We start from the raw sequence: 22033 nt of genomic DNA on the forward strand, positions 1-22033 counted from the left end.
CGAACATACGTTGATCATTTCGCTGGTGCCAAGGTTTGTTGAACCTTCGCGAAACCCCAGGTAGGAGGTTCAGAGACTTGCATCGCCTTGCGTCCCTCGCCCTTTTGAGAGTTATAAACTGTACTTCTCTCATAAGGGACATTTCGAGGGCAGCATATATTATAGATCACGGTGGATAAACGATGCGAAGTGTATGTAAGCCGCTGACCGCTCGTGATCAATTCAACGAAGTAAGTGGGACGATTGTTTCCTTCCGGAAGGCGGCAGTGACCTAGCAGTTTCTCAGACAGGCATGAGAAGGTAATACAAGGCGTTCGACAAGATGTTATCGAACTGCACCACAGGCGGTTACCAGCTATGCGCGTATAGATGCGGCCCATGGCCTTGGGTTGAAAATCTCCTGCAAACTGTAATCAAAGCGGATTTTATCCCTCAGACATTCATTGATCTCCCGCTACCGTTAGAAGTGGAACGGCACACATCCGTCGCGTCCGCATATCTACAGCAGCGCTCAATCTATGCAAAGTTCCCTTTTCTTACTTGAAAGCCACTTCGCATCCCTAATTTTCTCTTCATGAAGTGGTGATGCCTCTATCTAAGCCCAAATGAGCCCTCAGATCTCGACATGGGCAATGCACTAAGCTGAAAGTCAGCTGTCAAGATGTGTGATCAGCATTTCTCAAGCTTGTTGTCGTGCATTGCCGGACCACAACTGTGTTTCGCTAAGGCAATGGAGCGTTCGAGTTCGAACGAGATTGTTATTGAACGTCTATGATCGTAATTTGTGCGCTCGAAGTCCGCTCACAAGTGACTCAGATCTGCACACTGTCACATTGCACCAAATGTACGCCAGCCTTCCAAGAAGATCTGATAAAGGCAGTTGATTCTCTGTCACGCACGCCTGGATGTCGCTCTAGAGGGCTCTATCGGCTGCTGAAGGGATCGAATTGGAAAAAGCCTGAGTATACTCTCCTTCGGCCCACTGTCATCGTACTAGATATTTTACCGGATTGAAAACACATTCCAATGTGGAAGACTTCCACGGCTTCGGACTAAAAGGAGAGAGATCCACTGAAGTGGTCAATGCAATAGAACAGAGTGATAGGCAGCAGATGTGAGCTCTCCGCAAGCCAGCGATTCTCTGGAGTAGATTGAACGGCAATACTATACACCATAAGGCGTTATCACGCTAGCTTTGAGGAAAGGTGAAGAGCGTATCATATCCATAGAGCAATTCATGGTAGCTATGAAGCTCTCTCGTGATTGTGTACCTTCCTCCAGAAAGCTGGCCCATACATACGACTGCGTGCAAATCCAATAATTCCTACTTGTGTACACTGCCGAGGAGTACAACTGCGTAACTGCGGCCTTTATTCTTACACGACTACATGAGAACAAGAGAGACCATCTGGAACAACACGCAATGTGATCAGTACGACCTTATATATATATACGGGTATCGGGAACGGCAGGGGCATCTGACTCACGAGATCCATCACCCCTCAGAGTTTATGGCGCCCACCCGAGTGATATTCCTCTTCTTCCACATAAGCAGCTAGCGAGAACCAGCCCATCTCAGAAGTACCCATTTCCCGTTTAGTGGACGCTATCTCTTCAGGACCCGCTTCAACGGCGGGGTCAGAGGGTCTGCGAGCAGCATCTGCCAAGAGTTGAGCTTGACAGCACATTTCAAAATTGATTTGCCTGGGCCAAGTCAGCTTAGAACATCGCTCAGACGCAACAATTGAAGACGCTAGGCTTACCACCACGCCGCCTCATCAATGCTCAATCGTCCCAGCGATATAATTCCGTGGTTCTGCAAGATCGCGATCTTCTTATCTTTCCCAACGGCTGAGGCTATTCTTTCTCCTTCCTTGTTATCGAACACGGCGCCTGAGAGATGTCGGTGATAGCTAGCTGTCAGCATATCTCGAGGCGGAACATCCAGCTGAACTCACCTCCAAATGAGACTAGCACCTGCTCATCGTGATATGCGCAAGCATCCTGACTGATCATATCTAAAGTACGGCCGAGGGAGGAAAATGCTTTGCTGTGGGGACCATGAACATGCACAATGGATTCTATCCCTTCTGGCCCTCTTCCGAGTGATTTGTACAGCTGTGAGTGTATTGAGCTAGCCGATGCGTCGGTGGGTGCTAATCCTTCGACCATACGACCGTCTTCTGCTGAACATCTAACCAAATCCGATTGTTTCATGAGAGCGAATGATTTCCCCTGGGGATTGACCCAGAATGTATCAGGCTCAATGGGATCTCTGACACTGCAGTGACCTGACGTGAGATTAGCCAAGTCCCAGCTGATGAGCGATATAAGAGAATGTAAGAGATATAGACACTCACCTGCAATGCCTTCCGCAAGCTTGAACCTATGCAATATTCTAAACACGAGAGCTAAATGCTCCTTGCGATATCTCCTTTCCTCCTCCAGCGAAGTGAACGTAGGCAAGATCACACGCGTTGGACCCGTTTGTACATCATAGAAGGGCGAGGATGTCAGATCAGAGGTGATCGGGAAGCCTGAAGTTGCTGGGGACGGTTGGACAGTTGAAGGTCGCAGTTTCAGCGTGCCGTGCGGCTGGGTCTCATTGAGGGTTCTGGAGGTCACAGTTGACATAGTGAGCACAGGAGAGGGTTAAGCCTGGATGATTATAGGTCGATTATGAAAAGAGTATCTACACATGAAGGAGATAAAGGATAAATACAACCCAAAACCCTGGAGATACGAGCAGATAACGCGGTTCCATCAGTGGTTGATGATTGGTCACCCTCTTTTAGGATTATACTCGCCTACTCATTCTTCAAGTCATACGTTTGATATCCATCAAGGTCTATTCCCATCCTCTGCCCAAACGATTCATATGCGTTCGCATCGATGGGTTCATGAATGAAATGATGACAACTCGGAATACAGGTCTTCTCAGTCCGGCGACTCGTCTCAATCCAAACTCAATCAAGCGCTCACCCTTCACGAGGAGCCCTAAGGGGGTGAAGACAGTGGAAGCGCTGGTGTATAACCAATTTGAAATGGATGCTATACGTATATTGGATCCCTTCGCTTAACATGCATCTATCTATACTTGCTCATCAACACAGTTTGATATACTCGCTTAGACATTGACCCCACTTTTCCCCCCACCACACACACCCAGTGAGATCCTGCATGTCGTCAGCGCATACCCGGCGTTTAATGTTTGATGTCTTCGACTTAGTCCTACCTCCATCATCATCGTACCCATTGCGTACTCCTATTCTTCACTAGTGCAGCACTGCCTATGGACACCATGTCTTTTATATAACGACACCAGATCACTTGGATGCGCAATCGAATGTTTCCCAAACGAGCATTACCATTTGCACCACTCACCTTCCGGACGAACAGATATCTGTCATCGATACCACTCAGCAAAATGCCTACTCACGCTACCATTGACGTACCCAATTTCGGAAAGGTTGAGGTCCCTACTGGTCTTTTCATGTTAGTTTTTATCATCAGCTGCGGGGGCCAGTCTCTTGTAAAAATACCAGCGCTGACCTGATAACACATTTAGTGACAATGAATGGGTGGAGTCCTTGTCCAAGGAGACCTTCTCAACAGTCAATCCCGCTACTGGAAAACCTTTCCTAGGTTTTGCTCATGCTAAGAAGGAGGACGTGGATAGGGCGGTCAAGTCATCTAGAAAGGCTTTCAAGACGGTCTGGGGAAACAATGTCGCCGCTACCGAAAGAGCTGCTCGTGAGTTATCGACCCTGTGCCAGCAAACCCTCCTATCCTTCAAATTTCTACAACGTCGCTGACCTTGTAACCAAGTGCTCAACAAATTCGCGGACCTGATTGAGCGAGATGCTGCCAAGATCGGTGCTCTAGAGTCGTAAGTCATTCAATATTGAGTCACCCGACTCGTTTACCCTAGCTCAATCATTGTTGCCTGCGGATAGATTGAATTCTGGAAAGGGTGTCAGGATCGCACGGTGAGTACATCTTCAACCCTCATATCTCTCTTTGCAGCTTCCCCTTTTGGTTTTGCATTCGCTCTCATGCTTCTTGTGGGTATGTAACTAACGTTCCATCTCAGTGAATTCGACGTCGGAGACTCCGTAGCTGCTCTTAGATACTATGCTGGACTAGCGGACAAATCGCATGGGCAGACATTGAATCATTTCGGAGGAGAGAAATTTGTGTACACCTTGCATCAACCCATTGGTGTGTGTGGTCAAATGTGAGTCGTTCCCAGCATATTGCAGCAGCGATGCATATCCTTAATGCTTTTCTCCGCATAGCATTCCATGGAACTACCCACTCATGATGTGGGCGTGGAAAGTGGGACCAGCTCTCGCTGCCGGCTGCACAGTCGTAATGAAACCTTCAGAGCTCACACCTCTGACCGCTTTGGTGATGTGCGAGCTCGCCAAGGAAGCTGGTATACCCGCCGGTGTCATCAACACTCTTCCTGGTTTAGGTGCTACCACTGGTGACGCCATCTCTAGACATATGGATATTGACAAGGTGTGTTCTTCTGTTCTTCAGTTTAATGTCGATTCTCCCCCGTGCCCTTGTGCGAATCACCCATTCTGTCTCGAATAGCACGGTCCATCATCCTGAAACCCACCTTTTGGAAGGACATCGACTGACAGTCTCATATAGGTCGCTTTCACTGGATCTGTCGTCACTGGTCAGAGAATTTCAATCGCAGCTGCCGAATCGAATTTGAAAAAGGTCACTCTCGAGTTAGGCGGTAAATCACCATCAATCATCTTTGACTCTGCAGATATAGAGCAAGCGGCATCATGGGTCGCAATGGGTATATGGTTCAACTCGGGTCAGGATTGCACTGCTAGTAGTCGGGTGAGTCTTCACTTTCGATCGACTTGAATATCTACCATGGATGATTCTTCCTCGTCACCATCCAACTCTCGATCAATGCCATCACCTGAGCTCCTCTTTCCCACTTCACCTTGACAATCGTTCCTTTCCCTTCTCCAACCCTAGCTCCTATTCACCCTTCTGCTCCTTTGTCTGAGGACCACATCCCTTTTGCGCACGCTCCCTACGTTTCTTCAATACTCAAAGATCCGCTGCTTTCCTTCACACACCCCTCACCTCTGGGCTAAATACATTTCTTACTCTCAACACTGAACATCTCGTTCGGCTACCTGTTCTGTGCTGACTCCCCCCTGCTCTCTAGCTCTACGTACAAGAAGGTATCTACGACCAGTTCATTGAAGCTCTTGCGGCAAAAGCCAAAGCTTGCGCCATCGGTCAACCCTCTGATGAGGCTACATCTTTCGGACCTTTGATATCCGAGAATCAACGTGACAAAGTGCTCAACTACATTGAATCCGGTCGATCAGAAGGAGCTAGAGTTGTCACTGGTGGTCAGAAGTGGGATCAATCAAATGGAGGTTTCTGGGTCGAGCCGACAATCTTGGCAGATACCACTATCAACATGAAAGTCGTGCAAGAAGAGATCTTCGGTCCTGTCATCGTCGCTTCGAAATTCAAGACCGAAGAAGAAGTCATTGATCTGGCCAACAACACTCCCTACGGATTAGCTGCAAGTGTCTTCACCAACGACGCAAGGCAACAGACAAGACTAGCTCACTCCATCGATGCTGGTACGATCTGGTTGAATCAATATGGTATACTTCACCCCAGTGTACCCTTTGGCGGTTTCAAGACGTCCGGTATCGGCAGGGAACTGGGTACATACGGGTTGGAAGCGTACCAGCAGGTCAAGGCTGTTCACCAAAACCTCACTCAGACGATGTGAGTACACGTGATCCGAAAGGCTCATCACATGAATGCTGACTAAGGTGTTATTGTCAGATCTTGGCCTCTTTAGTGATGCTTGAGATTTTGTACAGCCTGTAGAATCGGATAGTAGCACAGGCTCACAATATTTTGTATCGCATGAACATGTATTCGATATCATCAATCCACACATTCAAGCTTGTACGCATTCAAAAGGACGTGCCCTTCAACACGCTGAGCCCTTATGATATCTTGTGAACTCATATAGATCATACTCCTAGCCCTTACCCTTGTTTGAGCTTGGGTAAAATGTGCCTAGCTAAATGATGAAAGCCTGAGGCTGGTGCTATTCTGTCTTCGACATGCTACAATAGCCATACACATTGACGGTTGGGCTTCCGAACAACTTTGCATGTCTTATATACCATGATTCAAGGCATCTCTAATTCACGCTTGACCTCTTCCCGGTCGAACAGGTCTACTTGCTACAACTGGTCTCCTCATCCACCTACCAATCGATACTCTTTCGATACCCGTGTTCACCGATTCTTCTGAGTCTCTTACCAAATTTCAACACAGCTAAAACAGTAGCGTTGATGACAGTAATAATCAAAGCCGACGAAATAGCGAAGTTCCTCAGTCCCCAACCGAAACACCACGGCGTGATCACGTAGTTCTGGACAGATGAGGCGTAAGCTCAGCGACAACAACCTTGATGATACAGGAGTTTTCGGACTTACAAATCCGAAAGTGAACACCATCGCCAAGAGGATGGTGCTCAGCAGGTACGGAGCCATGTCTTGTGCACATGCTTGCACACCGTGTTCATTCTTAGGTCGAATAGGGTGGTAACAGTCAAAAACGTAAGAAACGGTCAAGATCGTTGCCAAAGGTCCGATCAAATTGACGATTGCGCAGCCCAATACGTAGACAATCCAGTGAGCACCGTAGTAAGGACCCAAACCCATCATAAGTAAGCCGATCGGGCATAAGACTGCTGGAATGATGTAGAGCTTGAGCTTGTGTTCGGCTTCGGTGATACCATGGTGTTTCTTCGCTTGGCGTAATACGAATTTATCAGTGATGTAGCCACCGTACACGGCTCTAAAAGCACAAACAATCTCGGATCAGCGTCATTCAGATATCAAGATAGCAGACAAAAAGTACCCAGGGATAGCGGACAGGAAGGGCGCCAAGAAAGTCAATCCCACTGCGCTGGTGGAGAAATTGTATGGGGGCGCCGCTAGAATACCAGAAGATATCGCCGCAATCACTACACGACAAATCGATCAGTTGAACATTATGGAGGATCAGGATGGGAGAATAGACCTACAATTGAAGCAAATTTGATATGTCGCGTACATCAGACCACTCCACCATATCAAAGGCAGTCTGTAGAGCATTAGAGGCTGAGCGATACCTCTGACCATGATACCCAAAGCGTATCTGTGAGGCTTCATGAACTTCCAAAACCTTGGACCAGGCCAAGGTGAAGGCGTGAAGGGAGTCGCATCGGTGATTGCCATGCCCTCGACTGGCCGGGATTGAGACGCTTCCTGCTCCACACTGGTAGTGGTCCTGTCTGCCTTGTCAGGATTCTTGGGGTCTCCTTCGTCCTGCTCAGCATCAAGAGGCTCTGAGGAGATGATGACAGAATCAGACGCGCATTCGGTATGATCCCGCTCAAACGTAGTTTCCTCGAGGAAGAAGAACAGAACAAGGCCCATGATCACAGTCAAACCGGTCGACAGCCACTGATATAGATGAGGTCATTGTCAATCACCTGGAACTTTTCGATACGATGCCCAGGTCTTGAGCACTCACGATGATCGCTCGCCACCCAAGCCCTTCGTAGATATATCCACTTAATATAGGCCCTAAACTCACACCTCCGAAAAGGAAGTTAATGTACAGGCCGAGAGGGAAAGATCGCTCATGGAGGAAGAACTGGGCACGCGGCGTGTCAGCGAAAGGTCCACGCAACAGGAAAGCGGTCCAGATGATGAACTCACCACATCTGCAATCGACACCTCGACTAGAGTGAACGAAGGAGATATGAAGAATCCCAGCAGTAATCTACTCGCGATCCATTGCGAGTTCCCTTTGGCAAACGCGGTCCAAATGTTCACTAAAGCAGCACCGAAAGCCGAAATAAGGTATGTGGGTCGTTTGCCAAATGCCAGAGATGCTGGCTGACTGATCAAGGTGGAAACACCGATAAATAGGTAGAGATACCCTGTACCGACGTTGAGTTGATCCAAGGATAATCCAGTCGAAGCTGATAGAGGGTCGAAAACAGAGTATAGGTCGGACGATAAGATTGTCGCTGTTATCGTGTAGAAGACCAGGCAACTGAGCATAAGATATTTTCGCTTTTGAGTCCAGTTGAGAGGATCGTCGGGGCTCTTGCTAGGGGCAGGAATCAACGTGACAGCGTTTTGGACCGTCTCGCCTTGTTCTTGGTAGATACGAGCTGTACCGGGTACGTCCAGAACGGTGTCCGTCATAACAAGGAGATGCTAAACGGTGACGGGAAAGATTAGTAGCAGGTAGAGCTAGGGGTAGTAGTCAATTGGTGTATGACAAGACAGACTACCACCATGCAGAGGCTGAAGTCGCTCATGTTATATCTTCAATTCTTACCTCCCTCTCGAATGCCCCTTCCACTTCCTCAACCTTGGCGTTTAATCACCTTCCTAGCGTCTTCTCGTAAGCACTAATACGCTTCTGAGCGCTTGCGAGATGATCATGAGACTGATACAGAAAATCCCACGGGGGACCACTTGAAGTGTGCGTTAATCATTCTAAACGCAACCGAGGTCTCGTTTAGAGCGAGACTAAAAATAGAGCGCCGTTCCGGTTGTCGATGATCTCCTGTCACTGAGGCAATCAGTGCAGCAATCGACATCACGTGATACCTGGATGTACGGGAGCAGTCTTGGCTGTAGATCTGTGAGTCCATGCACGCCTGAACATTGTGTGAATCTTGATTTACACCGGATATCGCTATGTCGCTCCCAGCATAGTCTGATAAGTCAACCTGTTAAATGGAAATGCTCCCAAACACAGCTATAACCCCACTGAGCCAGACTATCAGTAACCGTTCCCTATCTGAATCTGTCACCATGACCAAGCAACAACATCTTTAGATTGGCTGGTGGATATGCCGACCGTTCAGACAGACGAGCAGATCAGGGACATGTGTCGCTTTTGCCGTGGTAGCTCTTGTGATGTCACATCGCGTACGCAAAGAAATTACGTAAAGACATTAAGACCACGAGGTCGTAGCGAAATTATGTGCTGACTTTAGCTGATGCGGTGGACCACTGTGAGGGAGTGTAGGCATGCGGGGATATCAGGATAGAAAGGCAATCCCCGGTTTTTGCATCGTGATATCTCCTCAACATGAAAGATTGGAACGAAGCATTGGGATTCCTCCATCTCCATCCTGACGAAAAATCGTAACGACCTCCTCGGTGGATTCTTGCATTGAACGTTCTCCTATGCAAAAATCCGCTGCCGGGCCGTGGAACCGAGCACTTGAGAGGCGATACTGCCAATCATTTCCGTGGCGGGCATGATTGGGTGACCCAATCATTTTTCTCCGTCCACCACGGATATCTACGATGAGAACTGGAGTGGACATATAAGTCATTGATCATTCGAGCACTGTAGTTGCTCACTGCTGCTGCATATTCAAAAAGTAATACATGCTATCATGTCTAGCAATATCATCGATCAGCTTCAATTTGGTGCTGCCACCGCTTCTCTCGGATTCTCCTCTAAATTCACCTTGGAGGACAAGTTCAAGGCAATCCAAAACGCCGGTTTCAAGTATTGTGAAGTAGGATTTGGAGGCTACGTAGAATGGGTCAGGCAAAAGCTCCCGGATCTGTAAGTTCATATTTTCTTAGTCATTAGCACACAGCTCATGCATTGCTAGACCTGCGTCCACTTGTCCTGAAGAGTACGGCGAGGGTGGAGAGCCGGACCCTTCGGATGAAGAATTGTGGGAAGCTTTATATGGCAAAGCAGAGGACCTGAAAGCTCTTGCAGCTGGTTACGGTCTCACAATCTTGGTACTCCAACCTTTGAATCAGTTTGAGGCATGGACTCCTGGCAGTGAAAGACATCAGTGGTGCAGAAGGAAGGCCGAGAAATGGTTACCATTATGCTCCAAACTTGGCGTACAACATCTACAAGTAAGTCGGTTGGGGGTCATCCATCAACAACTGAGGAAGCTAATCAAAGAATCTCCCCAGGTTGGGTCTAACGACAAACCGGAAGCCACTGCATCTTTCGAGGAAATCGGAAGAGATCTTCACTGGCTCGCCGAGCTAGGTGCTAAGCAGAATCCACCCGTCAAGATCGCATATGAGAGTTGGTGTTTTGGGGAAAGATTAGCCAGTTGGGAGGATACTTGGGAGTTGGTACAGCTCGGCGTGAGTGGACTTCACAACGCTGAGAACGTACACTAACACAGACTCATTTGCTATCGCCAGGACCATCCCAACCTCGGGTTGTGTTTAGATACCGCTCATTGGCCATTAGCTCCAAGCTATGGGTACGATCCCACCACCGGTGAGGGATTCACTGATTCACAATTCAAAGATATGATCGGTCGGTTGTCGAAAGTCCCTGGAGAGAAAATCTTCTATGTCGAACTGTCCGATGTCCTCAAACCTGTTGTTCCCCTGGGGAAAGGCTCTCCATTCGACGAATGGCGAATCAAGGCAAACTCCCCTAGGGGTGACAGATTCGTATGGGCTGTATGTGGTCGACCGGTCCCATTCGTTGGCAGGGATGCTGGTAGACAAGTAAAGAGTGAAGACGATATGGGTGCGGCTAGGGTGATGGAGTGCTTCAACACTCTGCTCAAATGTGGTTTCAAAGGTAATTCAAAGATTCTGCGTAACGAGTATCCTCCCTTCTGATAATGTTTGCGTAGGTCCTGTCATGTGGGAAGTGTTCGAGGCCTTATCAATGGAGCGAGATGATGAAGATGTTCCCGCCTTATACGCCAATGCCATGGCCAAATCCAAGCAAAAGCTTATCGAAGGTATCGCTATTTAATTGTTGACCACTTTAGGTTTCTGGACATTAGGTGGTCGTATGTTTATGCATGAAGTCAAATGATGTGTCGAAACTTTCAACATGTTGACATCAAACTGATGTATCGACATACCACATTCCCATAACAGCCCTTGTATGGCAGCATGCGCAATCTGCGTGACTGTAAAGTTGGGTATCTCTGGATGCGCACGGGTCACACGCTGTCATGGTGTACCCACGTCTAATCCGGTTCATCTCGAGATCTGAGACCCACCCTATCAACGCTGACGGCCCTTCTCTAGCTGCTCTAGATGGATACAAAGACCGTATTTCCTGGTGCCTTCAATAGTGTGTGCATTTCAGTACCCGCATACATCGCCATAGGTATCATCTATGTAAGAATCCAGGTGGTGACAGGAGAGCGGTTAAGTGGAAGCAGTACCCTTGAACCTATGTCTTTCCACACCCTGATAACCAAGTCCTCGTACGACAAACAGGTCACCACCTTGGCTGCGTTCCGGGAGGTTGTCACCCGTGTAGTCGGAAGAAGCTGTCGTGACATAAAGGTCTTCTAAGCTGGGTCCTGTGCATCACGTCAGGCGACTTTCCTTGAAGTGGACGTTGAATAACATACCTCCAAATACGACACAAGTCATGTGCCATGCTCCGGGGAAGTCAATGACTACGTCAAGCTCACCGGAAGGTGTGAGTCGAACAACTTTGCCTGCCCCCCATCGTGCGGACCAGATACCGCCTTCAGAATCAGTGCACATGCCATCTGGTTCACCATATTGATCTTCAAGAATCGAGAAGGTCCGTCTGTTACTCATCTCTCCGGTTTCCTATGTAGGTACATCAGCTGAGTCGAGACCCTGACTCGGGCTGTCGGGAGATATGGACTCACCAGATTGTAGTCGAACGCAGCAATTTCCTTGATCCAGCTGTCGGTGAAATACCTTCATTGTACAAAGACCCATATCAGATCAGACACAATTACTCAATGTTCCACTGACACCAAATGAGCATTCACTCACATAGTCTCACCATCCGCAGTCCATCCCATGCCATTAGTACACGTGATGTTATCCAATACGAGGGGAGCCCTGTGATTTCCTTCCGCTGTGACAGCTAATGAGAACATCCTTCCATCCTTTGACCCATGTTCAAAGCCTAGAGTACCGGATAGAAATCGTCCCGCTGGATCCACAGTGCCCTCATTGAAGCGCTTCTCCTTCTCATTGCATTTCGCGTCCACTTCAACTGGGATAACCGATTGCTTGGAACCGTCTGGAGGAAATGGCAATGAACTGAAAGGAATGTAGGCAAACCCCGTGTCTATAGCAGCGATAAGCTAGAAGAAAGATGTGAGATCAGCATGAGTCTTGTTCCTGGCAGTGCTTGCTGGTACTGACACCTGAGCCGTCTGCTAAACCGGACAGACTCGTAATTTTGTTATCGAAGGTTTGATATCCGTGCGCGCCGGTGGATGGCTCATACGTGTACACCTTGCGTTGATCTATGTCCACGAAATACAATCTTTGAGTTCGAGTATCCTGACAAAGTCCTTGTACGTCAGTTCTGTATGATATTAAGCATTGGTACCAAGAGTGACGGGCAGACTGACCCAGACAGCACCTGTGCCAAGATCGTTAGCAACTCATTTCAACCGCGGTGCAATGTTTTCGTGGCCCTCGCTCACCTTCACCCAGAGTGCATCCGAGTTTCAACAAAGGATCTGTGACTGTATACTTCTTGACCATGGTGTTCCCTTTAGATTTCTGCACCGGATACACGTTACAAATTCATGCATACAGAACGACAAGCAGAACACTTTTGCTCTTTTCAACCACTTACTCCAATACCTTACCTTGCCTTCCTTCCTAAATATCGTCGGTATCCCGTTAAATCCGGTATTTCCGTTGTCTTTCTGCAGGGCATGAGACGGGTCACGTGCACCACACAGGGTGTAGACTCAAAGTGACTCCCAAACAACACCACGGCAGAGGACAAGTTGTCCTTTCTAACCCAAATGATCAATCTCCGTGCTTTGGTCCGTACCCACGAAAGGAAATCGTCATAGATCATGTCCAGTGAGGAACTACCCCGAACAGATACATCATCGTCCATCACCCATCAGCCTAAATCTCGTCCGTCCGCAGATGAAGCAATGGGCAGCGCTCAACCGCGGAAAAAAAGGAAACAGCGACAACAATTCAGTTGTGCAGGTCAGTCGGAAACAAGCTGGAATGAATGGATGTCGCTGACATGTGATGCATCTCTCCCAGAATGCCGGAGGCTGAAGCTCAAGTGCGATCGACAGAGCAAGTCCGATTTCATCTGTCCAATTCGAACATCCCTAGCTCGTGGCTAAGAAGTGTCCGTTTGATTAGTCCCTTGTGCCAATTGCGTTAGACGAGCTTGTGGCCATCTGTGTCCGGAGAAAGAGCGACGACAGGGGAATACGTGAGCGCCATCACGTTGCTGTCAATCCTCCTGCTGATGATCATCTTTGCTTCGAAGAGAATCTACCGGTCTTCTGTCACGTCTAGAGAATCTTGAGGGGGTGCTGCTATCTCACGGTATACCGCTGCCGACAACTGAACAGCCGGGATCGCTAAAATCACAACCTACTTCTTCCAATCATCCTTCATTGGGGAATCAGTCACCATCATCTTTCTCGTCAGATTCCGCTCGTGCACCGAAGACGTTCACTGCCCACCCTCCTTCTCAAAATCCCCTTCCTGTTCCATCGCCCCTCCAGCAAGTCACCGAGGCTAGGTTGTCCGAGCTCGCTGACGCTGCCGCTCAAATGAATGAAGGCTCATCCAGCACACCAACCTTTGCGATAGCTCAGCTACCTCCTCAACCTGAGATCAATCATGTGCACTTTGACTTCTCCGACCCTTCGTCATCGTCATTTGGCTCAGTTCCGATACCGGTTCTTCCTGCCCAGCCCATGTCACCTGAGAATCAGAGTTATGGAACATTGATGTTGAGTGAAGGTGGGAGGTCGAAATATCTAGGTCCTACAGCGGCGAGCGAGTGGTTGAAAGACGTGAGTGATCTTTTCATTCCCAGTGATCCTGTGTAATGTGCTCAGACTATGAGCGTGAATCAGCAAGAATGTACCGATCCGACGGAATCGCCTTCAGCATCGAGATATCCGTCTCCTGAGCGCCAAGGCCCTGCTATCGCTGCTCAAGAGGCTCAGACCTCGGCTTTGTTCCCATTCAAGGGTCAACATCAGTCTATGGAAAGTCTTATAGCCAAATTGCCCTCTATGGATGAGGGATCGATAATGATCGACTCGTACTACAGATATTTTGCCTGGCAGTGGGTATCATGTCCATTCTTGTCTTCGTTTGACTGTGACTCTGACGTCCATCAGCTACAATGTTGCGCCTCGCGAAAGGTTTCAACCCATCTTCAATGCTGCCTACCAAGAGCTCCACGGTGCATCACATGGAACGGGTAATCGTCGTATAAAACCTCAAGAGCTTGCCCTGGTCTTCTCGGTATTGGCCATGGGCGCATTGCATAATTTGGAGTTACGACCCAACGATCCTTGCGCTGAAGTGTACTGTGCTCTAGCCAAAGCATGTCTAGCCAAGGGCGATTTTCTAGTGCACACAACTTTAGCTGGGATTCAAGCGCTTGTAAGCGCTTTTTCTCTGAGCCTGTCGACATGACCGATTGAAAGCTAATTTCAACCGCAGCACATCATGGCCCACTACTTTCTGTGAGCAATTGTTGATTTCTTCTGTCGACGTCATGCTCGATGAACAGGTGTCTGAAGCGAGTGCTTCGTGTAGTGAGACTGAACGAGGTCGTAATGGAGATGCGGCCTGGCCTTTATGGGGCATAGCCATGCGACTAATACAAGCGGTAAGTGCAACCCGATGGTTCGCCTACATTCGATGCGCTGATTCGGTTCAGATGGGTATACATCGCGATGGTGCCCGTTGGAATCTGCCAGAAGAGGTTGTCGAGGAGCGGCGGTAAGTACAGACTCCCGAACCTTCTACAACAACAAATATTGATTATATTGCTCAGCCGAGTATTCTGGGAATGCAACACTGCCGATATTTTTCAGGTGAGTGTTCTAACGCTACTGCAATTGTTCCTGACATCGTGTCTTTGTCACAGGCCAATTGCTTCTCTCGCCCGTAGGTCGAGCCCTGCACCGTTGAAAGGTTGAGCACAACACTGAGACCAAGGTATCCTTCCTCAGATGTACAATGTCGCCCGATTATATAGACACGGCGTTTCCCGCAAGCACGGGTCCGCCGTTCGAAAAAGACTTCTACACTTTGAAGTTTGAGTTGACACAGGTATCCGTGGCGTGAGTGTGCCGTATATATCGCTCGGATGTTGGGCTCAAGAACATGTTCCCTCCGTCATAGCATACTAAGTCACGCGATGAAAGTAAAACCAACACCTTATCACACTGTCACCGAACTGCACCAAAGACTGTGAGTCTACTACAGGTCTGGAGGGCGAATCTCTTTTGACATCCCCCTTCGACTCAGGTGCGAGTTTGAGAAACAGGTGCCATATCGATTGCGATCCCGTGCCGCTCTCTTGGCCATGCCTTCGGTGTACGCGGATCCTGCAGCTGCTATACGAGACAGCCCTCAGGCGCTCAAGGGCAATCTGGTGCTTACCCTACAGGTATGCATTGATGTGCACTCCCCTCTCACGCCGTCGTCGTTTGCGCTGATCTTCCTTATAGCAAAGTACCCTCGCCATCAATCTCTCCGAGACATTCCTCTTCCTACACCGGCCCTACTACGCTCGAGCCCTGCACGATGGCTCGCAAGATCCCACCAAATCTCCTTTTGGTCCCTCATTCCTTGCCGTCGTGGAGCGGTGTCAAGTAATAATCAACGTCGTGACCAGCTTATATTCCATCCACCCGAATGTTTGTGCACGTCACTGGTTCCTCTGGGTAAGTTGGATGCAGCAGAGGCCCATTCTTTTGAAGCGATGCTGAATCAATCTTCCTGTTTCAGTATCACGCTTTCAATTGCGCAGTATGCCTTGGCACCTTAATCTTTAGCAGTCCACAAAATGCCTTAGCCACCTTTGCCCTGTCTCAAATCGATGCGACCGTTTCGCTCTACACGTCGGGAGTGCAGGGTGGAGCTTCCAAACGAACGGTGAACAATCTGCGTTGGCTGTTGCGTTTAAGAGCTCAAGCAGCACGTAAGATCGAGAAGGCCGTTGGTGGTCAGTCCGTAGCTCAATCGACGACTTATGATGTCGGCTCGGACAGCGAGGACGAGAACATCGAATTGATTGGCTGGAGGACCCGGCTGATCGAACGGGTTTCGAAAGGGGGACAGACGGCCAAAACCATCTCGCAAACCACTCCAAGTGCTTCCGCAGCCACCGAATCCCCCACAGCAGATGTCAACGACACGATCTCCGTCGCCTTGCAACAATTGTTAGGTACGTCAGATCTTGTGAGCGCACATGAGGGCCAGCAGTCCTCCGCAGGTATGGATAATGAATCCAGCGACTTCTTTGGCAATTCCACAAATGACTTGGTGAGTGAGTCGCTATCCTGTGGGATTGTCTGCTAATGATTTTTCTCTTAGCTGCATCAATTCTGGGACCCCTTGATGCTACAAGATATTCCCGAAACTTCAGGCCAGCCAACTTCAGTGAGTATTTTTGAAGATCGTGAATCAATGATGGTCTGAGCTCATTGCGGCTGTTTTGTGCTATCTAGGGGGCAAATTGGTGGGAATGGGACGCTGGCATGGGTATGGACACCAATGTTGGAAGCGCATGAGACTGAACCCATTCTACCTTGATACATCAGATTACTGTGTCATTTTGATCAGACGAATGCATAATAACCGATATGCATCCTATCTAACAAAATGAGGATGGACAGCTTATGTCAGCCGATTACGTCGCAATCACATTAATTGACCTTCACCCCAGGGATGAAGATCGCCTACAGACATGTGCGAACAGTGCCATAGATACTTCGCCTCATGCAAAATGAGGTTTGCCACCCTATGATGTGCATTACTGTGTGTTTAGGAGCGAGACACGCAACGCAATCAGCGACTTTCGTAGTCCAGCTTTTCTGATTCGCGACAAGCCGAAACTGAAGATGACATTTTGATAAAGTGAAACCCAACTTTGAAAACGGACAAGATATTTTATCTACCCTGGCATGTGATCATGCTCCAGATCGGTTACTTGAGAAGCGATACATCCGACCCTGCTGTAGTTCAGTCTCATAATTCAAAACAAATAAACATCTGCACGCATAAACGCAGAACAGCAACGTGTCTGACTCCGCGGGATCCGACTATGGAGTGCTAGCCGGGTCGAGCATCGAATACGGGAGGGGTCACTATGACCATGTGGTGTGAGTTCTCCGTTTTGACTTGCTTTGAGACTGCTCCGGAAACAGTGCCGACTCTTTCATCTGTCGGAAATTAGTTACGCGTTCCAAACAATGGACAGTTTGTCCGCACCACGGAAATATAGCCTACTTCTTGCCCGCTTCCGGGATGACCATGGGATACGTCCGTTATGTCCAATTTGGAAGCGGCGTGAGCGGTGAGCTGGTGTACGTATAAAGGCAGCCTCAGAAGCAAACAGCAGATCTTTCGCCATGTTACTCTTCGCAGATTCAACTGATCTTTCTTTCTTTCACCGAAAACCCCTTTCAAATCGAACGCTTAGAAACAGAAACAAAATGAAGGTTGAAGGTCGAAGTAAGTCTAGCAAGAGGGCGTCTTGCGGAGGAGCTTATGATTGACATAATCTTTGACCACAGCTTTCATCATCACTGGAGGTTGTGGAGGCATTGGAGGTACTGTAGCCAAATCCATAATCGCAAAAGGAGGATACGTTGTGGTAAGTGTCTCTCCGGCGTGTACACTTCGCCAGGCTCACACGAGTCTCGTTCTTACTAGTCTTTTGACATCCTTGACGATGAGGCAGGCCAAGCCAAAGTCAAATCCTACCATCCCGAAAGAGCATTCTATTTCAAGTGTAACATCGCCGACCTCGACTCTGTAGTCGCTGCGACTGAGCAGACTCTCCAAGTCATCCCGAAAGGTTCTCTTTTCGGCGCCGTCCACTGTGCAGCTATAGCACCAGGCAGAAAATGGAATAACAAATTGGTAGACAGTGTCGCTGTGAGTTGCGCAGAGTTCATACCCGTAGAATACACAGCTCAACAGTCGATCGCAGACATTCTCCAAAGTGCTTCAAGTCAACGTCTATGGTACCTTCGCCGTTAATGCAGCCATTGCCGATGCCATCAACTCCCAGTACCCCGACGAAGGCCCATTCGCCCCTAGAGTGACTGAAGAGAGAGGGTGTATCGTCAATATCGCTTCGGTTGTTGCTCAGCCTGTTCCAGCCAGGTGTTTGACTTACGGTGCTTCCAAAAGTAGGTCTCATATGAGATTCCCGCGTGGCAGTTTCGATTGCTCACGTATCTTCCTGCCTTTAGCTGCCGTCCTTGGTATCACCCAAGGTATGGCCGATTTCTTGGGTCCCTCGGGTATCCGAGTCAATTCTGTCTCCCCAGCTGTAGTAGCTTCCGGCTTGATGAGCGCAGATCGAATCGTAAGTATAGCATCATCTGTCGCAGGACACCAATTGATGTTACCCAACCCTTTGCACAGCCTTATTTCAACTCCGAATTAGAGGCAGGTGTCATCTTCCCTCGACGAGTCACTCACCCCGATGAGATCTCGGATGCAATTCTTTTCTTGATCGAAAACTCCATGATGAACGATTTCAATATTCGAGTTGATGGTGGATGGAGAGGAAGCAGTAACTGGGGTGGTCCCGTTGACCGTGAGTCTTGAGACCGGATTCTTCGTGATTTGGATCAAGATGAACACTGACATTCCAGTCAAACAGCCCGAAAGAACGCTTTATCTTTGGAATAAGCTTTCAGTCTGTTTTCGCGCCTTTTTGTATACATTTGCATGCATGTCCATTCAATGATGATAATCAATGTGTCAGCCTGTCCGACCAAGTTGTTGCAGGTGGGAGGGGAGCCTAGCGAGGGTTGATCTACCCCTTTGTGACACACGCAGCATTCTCCGACTTGCAGAATTACTCCCAATGGAGACAGCTGAATTCTTTGGAATAAGCTGTTCACTGAGCGTACTGAAATGATACCAGGAGAACCATTTTCGTCTTCCGGTCGTCGTCATCCGAAAGCTTGTAAATGACCCTTGTTTGTTCGCTTGGCTCAAACGGATTAAGCGGAGATAAACAAAAACGCTATTGCCGAAACGCAAGAATCGGATAATCCTGGACCCTGAAACTTGCCGCAACCTCTTTCTGCTCTGTGATCGCTGACGTAGATTGCCAAAAAAATTGTTCTGTTGATGGAACCCCCAAGTGCGGCCCCAACGAGAATTTGCAAGCGCGTTAAGGTTGGTAACCAGATTCTCCTCGGTCCGAAGTGTAGATCGGACTCCAAGGTGTGCTTCGAGTCCTTCAAGATAAGGCAGCTGTGTTCAGTTCAAAAAATCTCTTTCGAGTTTCATCATTGCACTCAAGCAAAGTCTCATCAGTTAGTAAACGATATGTCGAAAGTCAATACGCCCAGAATTGAGCGCTCTGATTCCGAGAGCGCTCCAGACTTCTCTCTGAATCTAATTGTGGGTGAAGTCGTCCCTTTCGCGGCGTCTTTAGCTGACGACCCATATACAGGATGAGGACCTTATTAGAGCCGAAAGCGATGACAAGTTGACGCTTTACTTGTTCTTCTTGATTCTGGCCGTGAGTGCAAATGGACAAAGTCATACATCCGTCCTGAATATCCTTGCTTTCAGGCTGCGATAGCTGGATTTTTGTTCGGATATGACACAGCGGTGGTCGGTGTTGCCCTGCCATTGATAGGGAACGATTTGGGTCACGAACTCACGTATTCCCAACAAGAGATTGTTACAGCGGGTACTACCATTGGAGCTATCTTTGGATCCGCCATCTTAGGGGCGATGGCGGACAAAATGGGCCGAAAGTGGTGCATCACTATCGCTGATGCTTTGTGAGTCACGGCATCACTACGAGGAACCTGGCACGGACACACGGTTTACAGACAAATAGCTTCACAGTGGGAGCAGTCCTCATTGCGTCCAGTTATTCTTTGGCCCAAATCATCGTCGGCCGTATCATCCTCGGCGTTGGGGTAGGAGGTGCGGCTGTGATTGCTCCTATGTATATCACAGAGCTAGCCCCAACCGCAGTGCGTGGTCGATGCATTGGTATCAAGTGAGTCTTTCGTCTTCATCAATTTGATGTCGTACGCTCACGATGCGTTCAGCGCGTTATTCATTCCCGTAGGACAAGTAGTGGCTGCTGGTATCGGTGCCGGCGTACAAAACATGCAACACGGGTGGCGTCTGCTGTGTATGTGACCTTTTAAGCTGGAGATCGAGTTTCTTTATCGCTAATGATTTCCTATTTCAGTCGCCCTCGGTGTTGTACCCTCAATCGTACAGCTGGGCCTCATGCACTGGCTTCCTGAATCCCCTCGAGTGTTACTTCTAAGAAACAGAAAGGAGGACGCAAGACAAGTCATGCGCAAAGTATACAAGCATGCGCCCGATGCTCAGATCGAATTCAAGTTGCGTGTCGCCGAGGAATACGTTGCTGCTACCACTAAACTACAAAGACAAATGACTTTATCTCAGCGAGTACAAAAAATATTTTCGACGAAAGCCTATCGAAGACCGATCATCACCGTCAGTGGCCTGCAATTCTTCGGACAGCTATGTGGCTTCAATGCCTTGCTATACTATGCTGGTACTTTATTCGGATTATTGGGTCTGTCCAATCCTGCGCTCGGAGGTCTCATTCCTTCTGGTGTCAATGCGCTGTTCTTGGTAAGTGTCTCAGAACTTACGGCTCCACTTTCGGCCGATCAAGTAACGCTGAAAGTGGTTCCCAGGTCATCGGTATGTCCTTAGTTGACAGGGTAGGAAGGCGTGGGTTGCTCGTGTGGGCAGGTCCCTTGATGGTGATTATACTCATCACTCGCATAGGACGACGAAATGTATTATAAGACTGATGCGATTGTGTGATACTCAGATCGCCGGTCTCGTGTGGAACATTGTGGCTTTCTATTGTGAGAGACTGTCCTCATTCAGTGTAATGACTATGACATGGCACTGATCATGGCTCGATTGATCTATTTTCAGATATGTGTCAACCCACTGGTGGCTTCCTGAACACGGATTTCTCGTACGACAAGACTCATGTCGGGGTAGTCATCGGTGGAATCGTGCTGTTCACTATGGGTTTTGGCTTGACCTACTCGCATTTGGCCTGGTATCAGTCAGAATTCCTTGCGTTGGAGATTCGAGCTTCGGGGTCTGCCATTGCTACAACAACCTGCTGGATAGCTAACCTCGTGGTGTCTGTATCGTTCTTGTCGGAGCTCGAGACTCTGACTCCCTCCGGAACGTACGGCTTGTACCTTGGATTTGTTGTGGCTGGTTATATCTTCGTCTTATTTTGCTATCCTGAATCAAGTGAGTGGCAGCTGGACGTCAGCGCGAGGAAAAGAGGAATAGGAGCTGACCGCCGAGATGCAGAGGGTCTGTCCATCGACGAAATCGCAACCGTGTTTCATGACGGCTTTGGTGTCAGAAAGTCAGTCGAGATGCGACAGGCGAAAGATGCTCTTCGAAAGAAATGGTCGGAGGAAAACAATGGAAACATCCACGATAATGCTCAGAAGGCACGAGACACAGCTCATTTGGAGTTCTCGTCTCGACCAACACGAGGCTTCCGAGACGACATCGAAGAACAATCTTAAGATCCTGTCGAAGCCCTACATACAGCCCACCGAGGGGGAGATGTGGGGAAAGATTTTTCACTGTGCAGAAGGATTTGTTTGGCAGCAGCAGTTGTTGCATTCGTTAAATTCACTGTACAGTTTTACCTTAATATAGTATAGATCATATAGATGTCATTTCTTAGATGCAAAATAGGCGTAACCCAGAATCCCCACACCTTGCCACACACCTTCGTGTGGTCGAAAGCAGTTCACTTGCCTGCGATAAATACCCCACGGACCGAACATCGTGGCAATGCGGGAAGCAGGGAAGGTCCCACTCCCAAAGACAGCCTTCACCTTGTGAATACTATGGACTTCCGACCATTGATAGGACAAATGCGACCGATGAGGCAATAGGTGAGTCAATGGAGATGT

At 48.6% G+C, this 22033-nt stretch overlaps 8 protein-coding genes across 8 annotated transcripts; 5 read left to right on the top strand and 3 right to left on the bottom strand.

Moving 5' to 3' along the window:
* Window positions 1–1502: 1502 nt before the first annotated feature.
* I302_107228 (uncharacterized protein) lies at window positions 1503–2634 on the bottom strand (the record flags this gene model as incomplete). Its single annotated transcript, XM_019193644.1, has 4 exons — window positions 1503–1704; window positions 1764–1893; window positions 1959–2291; window positions 2361–2634. 4 exons carry the CDS (start codon window positions 2632–2634, stop codon window positions 1503–1505), a joined length of 939 nt encoding a protein of 312 aa, XP_019045121.1.
* A 793-nt stretch (window positions 2635–3427) lies between these two features.
* Window positions 3428–5788, top strand: I302_107229 (uncharacterized protein; the record flags this gene model as incomplete). Its single annotated transcript, XM_019193643.1, has 8 exons — window positions 3428–3495; window positions 3569–3753; window positions 3829–3889; window positions 3957–3989; window positions 4094–4237; window positions 4299–4524; window positions 4663–4863; window positions 5204–5788. The coding sequence occupies 8 exons, from the start codon at window positions 3428–3430 to the stop codon at window positions 5786–5788; spliced, it is 1503 nt and encodes a 500-aa protein (XP_019045120.1).
* A 489-nt stretch (window positions 5789–6277) lies between these two features.
* On the bottom strand, window positions 6278–8276 carry I302_107230 (uncharacterized protein; the record flags this gene model as incomplete). Its single annotated transcript, XM_019193642.1, has 6 exons — window positions 6278–6445; window positions 6510–6873; window positions 6937–7042; window positions 7103–7523; window positions 7594–7716; window positions 7782–8276. The coding sequence occupies 6 exons, from the start codon at window positions 8274–8276 to the stop codon at window positions 6278–6280; spliced, it is 1677 nt and encodes a 558-aa protein (XP_019045119.1).
* Window positions 8277–9487: 1211 nt separating this feature from the next.
* On the top strand, window positions 9488–10842 carry I302_107231 (uncharacterized protein; the record flags this gene model as incomplete). The annotated part of the gene is made up of 5 exons (XM_019193641.1): window positions 9488–9663; window positions 9713–9971; window positions 10032–10211; window positions 10272–10662; window positions 10718–10842. The coding sequence occupies 5 exons, from the start codon at window positions 9488–9490 to the stop codon at window positions 10840–10842; spliced, it is 1131 nt and encodes a 376-aa protein (XP_019045118.1).
* A 404-nt stretch (window positions 10843–11246) lies between these two features.
* I302_107232 (uncharacterized protein) lies at window positions 11247–12581 on the bottom strand (the record flags this gene model as incomplete). The annotated part of the gene is made up of 7 exons (XM_065870422.1): window positions 11247–11404; window positions 11456–11663; window positions 11726–11777; window positions 11856–12172; window positions 12234–12374; window positions 12446–12456; window positions 12521–12581. 7 exons carry the CDS (start codon window positions 12579–12581, stop codon window positions 11247–11249), a joined length of 948 nt encoding a protein of 315 aa, XP_065726494.1.
* Window positions 12582–12904: 323 nt separating this feature from the next.
* Window positions 12905–16618, top strand: I302_107233 (uncharacterized protein; the record flags this gene model as incomplete). Its single annotated transcript, XM_065870423.1, has 18 exons — window positions 12905–13046; window positions 13107–13142; window positions 13212–13284; window positions 13342–13876; window positions 13940–14154; window positions 14210–14477; window positions 14538–14560; window positions 14634–14706; window positions 14758–14819; window positions 14875–14914; window positions 14968–14987; window positions 15053–15163; window positions 15225–15293; window positions 15351–15492; window positions 15554–15769; window positions 15834–16370; window positions 16422–16487; window positions 16556–16618. 18 exons carry the CDS (start codon window positions 12905–12907, stop codon window positions 16616–16618), a joined length of 2691 nt encoding a protein of 896 aa, XP_065726495.1.
* Window positions 16619–17542: 924 nt separating this feature from the next.
* Window positions 17543–18752, top strand: I302_107234 (uncharacterized protein; the record flags this gene model as incomplete). The annotated part of the gene is made up of 7 exons (XM_019193638.1): window positions 17543–17561; window positions 17624–17703; window positions 17763–17987; window positions 18043–18244; window positions 18308–18423; window positions 18483–18657; window positions 18724–18752. The coding sequence occupies 7 exons, from the start codon at window positions 17543–17545 to the stop codon at window positions 18750–18752; spliced, it is 846 nt and encodes a 281-aa protein (XP_019045115.1).
* A 648-nt stretch (window positions 18753–19400) lies between these two features.
* I302_107235 (uncharacterized protein) lies at window positions 19401–21637 on the top strand (the record flags this gene model as incomplete). Its single annotated transcript, XM_019193637.1, has 10 exons — window positions 19401–19475; window positions 19528–19596; window positions 19650–19864; window positions 19924–20088; window positions 20141–20226; window positions 20287–20702; window positions 20768–20836; window positions 20908–20944; window positions 21018–21350; window positions 21414–21637. The coding sequence occupies 10 exons, from the start codon at window positions 19401–19403 to the stop codon at window positions 21635–21637; spliced, it is 1689 nt and encodes a 562-aa protein (XP_019045114.1).
* Window positions 21638–22033: the final 396 nt, after the last annotated feature.

The sequence above is a fragment of the Kwoniella bestiolae genome, chromosome 6, assembly GCF_000512585.2.
Source record: "Kwoniella bestiolae CBS 10118 chromosome 6, complete sequence".
NCBI lineage: Eukaryota > Fungi > Basidiomycota > Tremellomycetes > Tremellales > Cryptococcaceae > Kwoniella > Kwoniella bestiolae.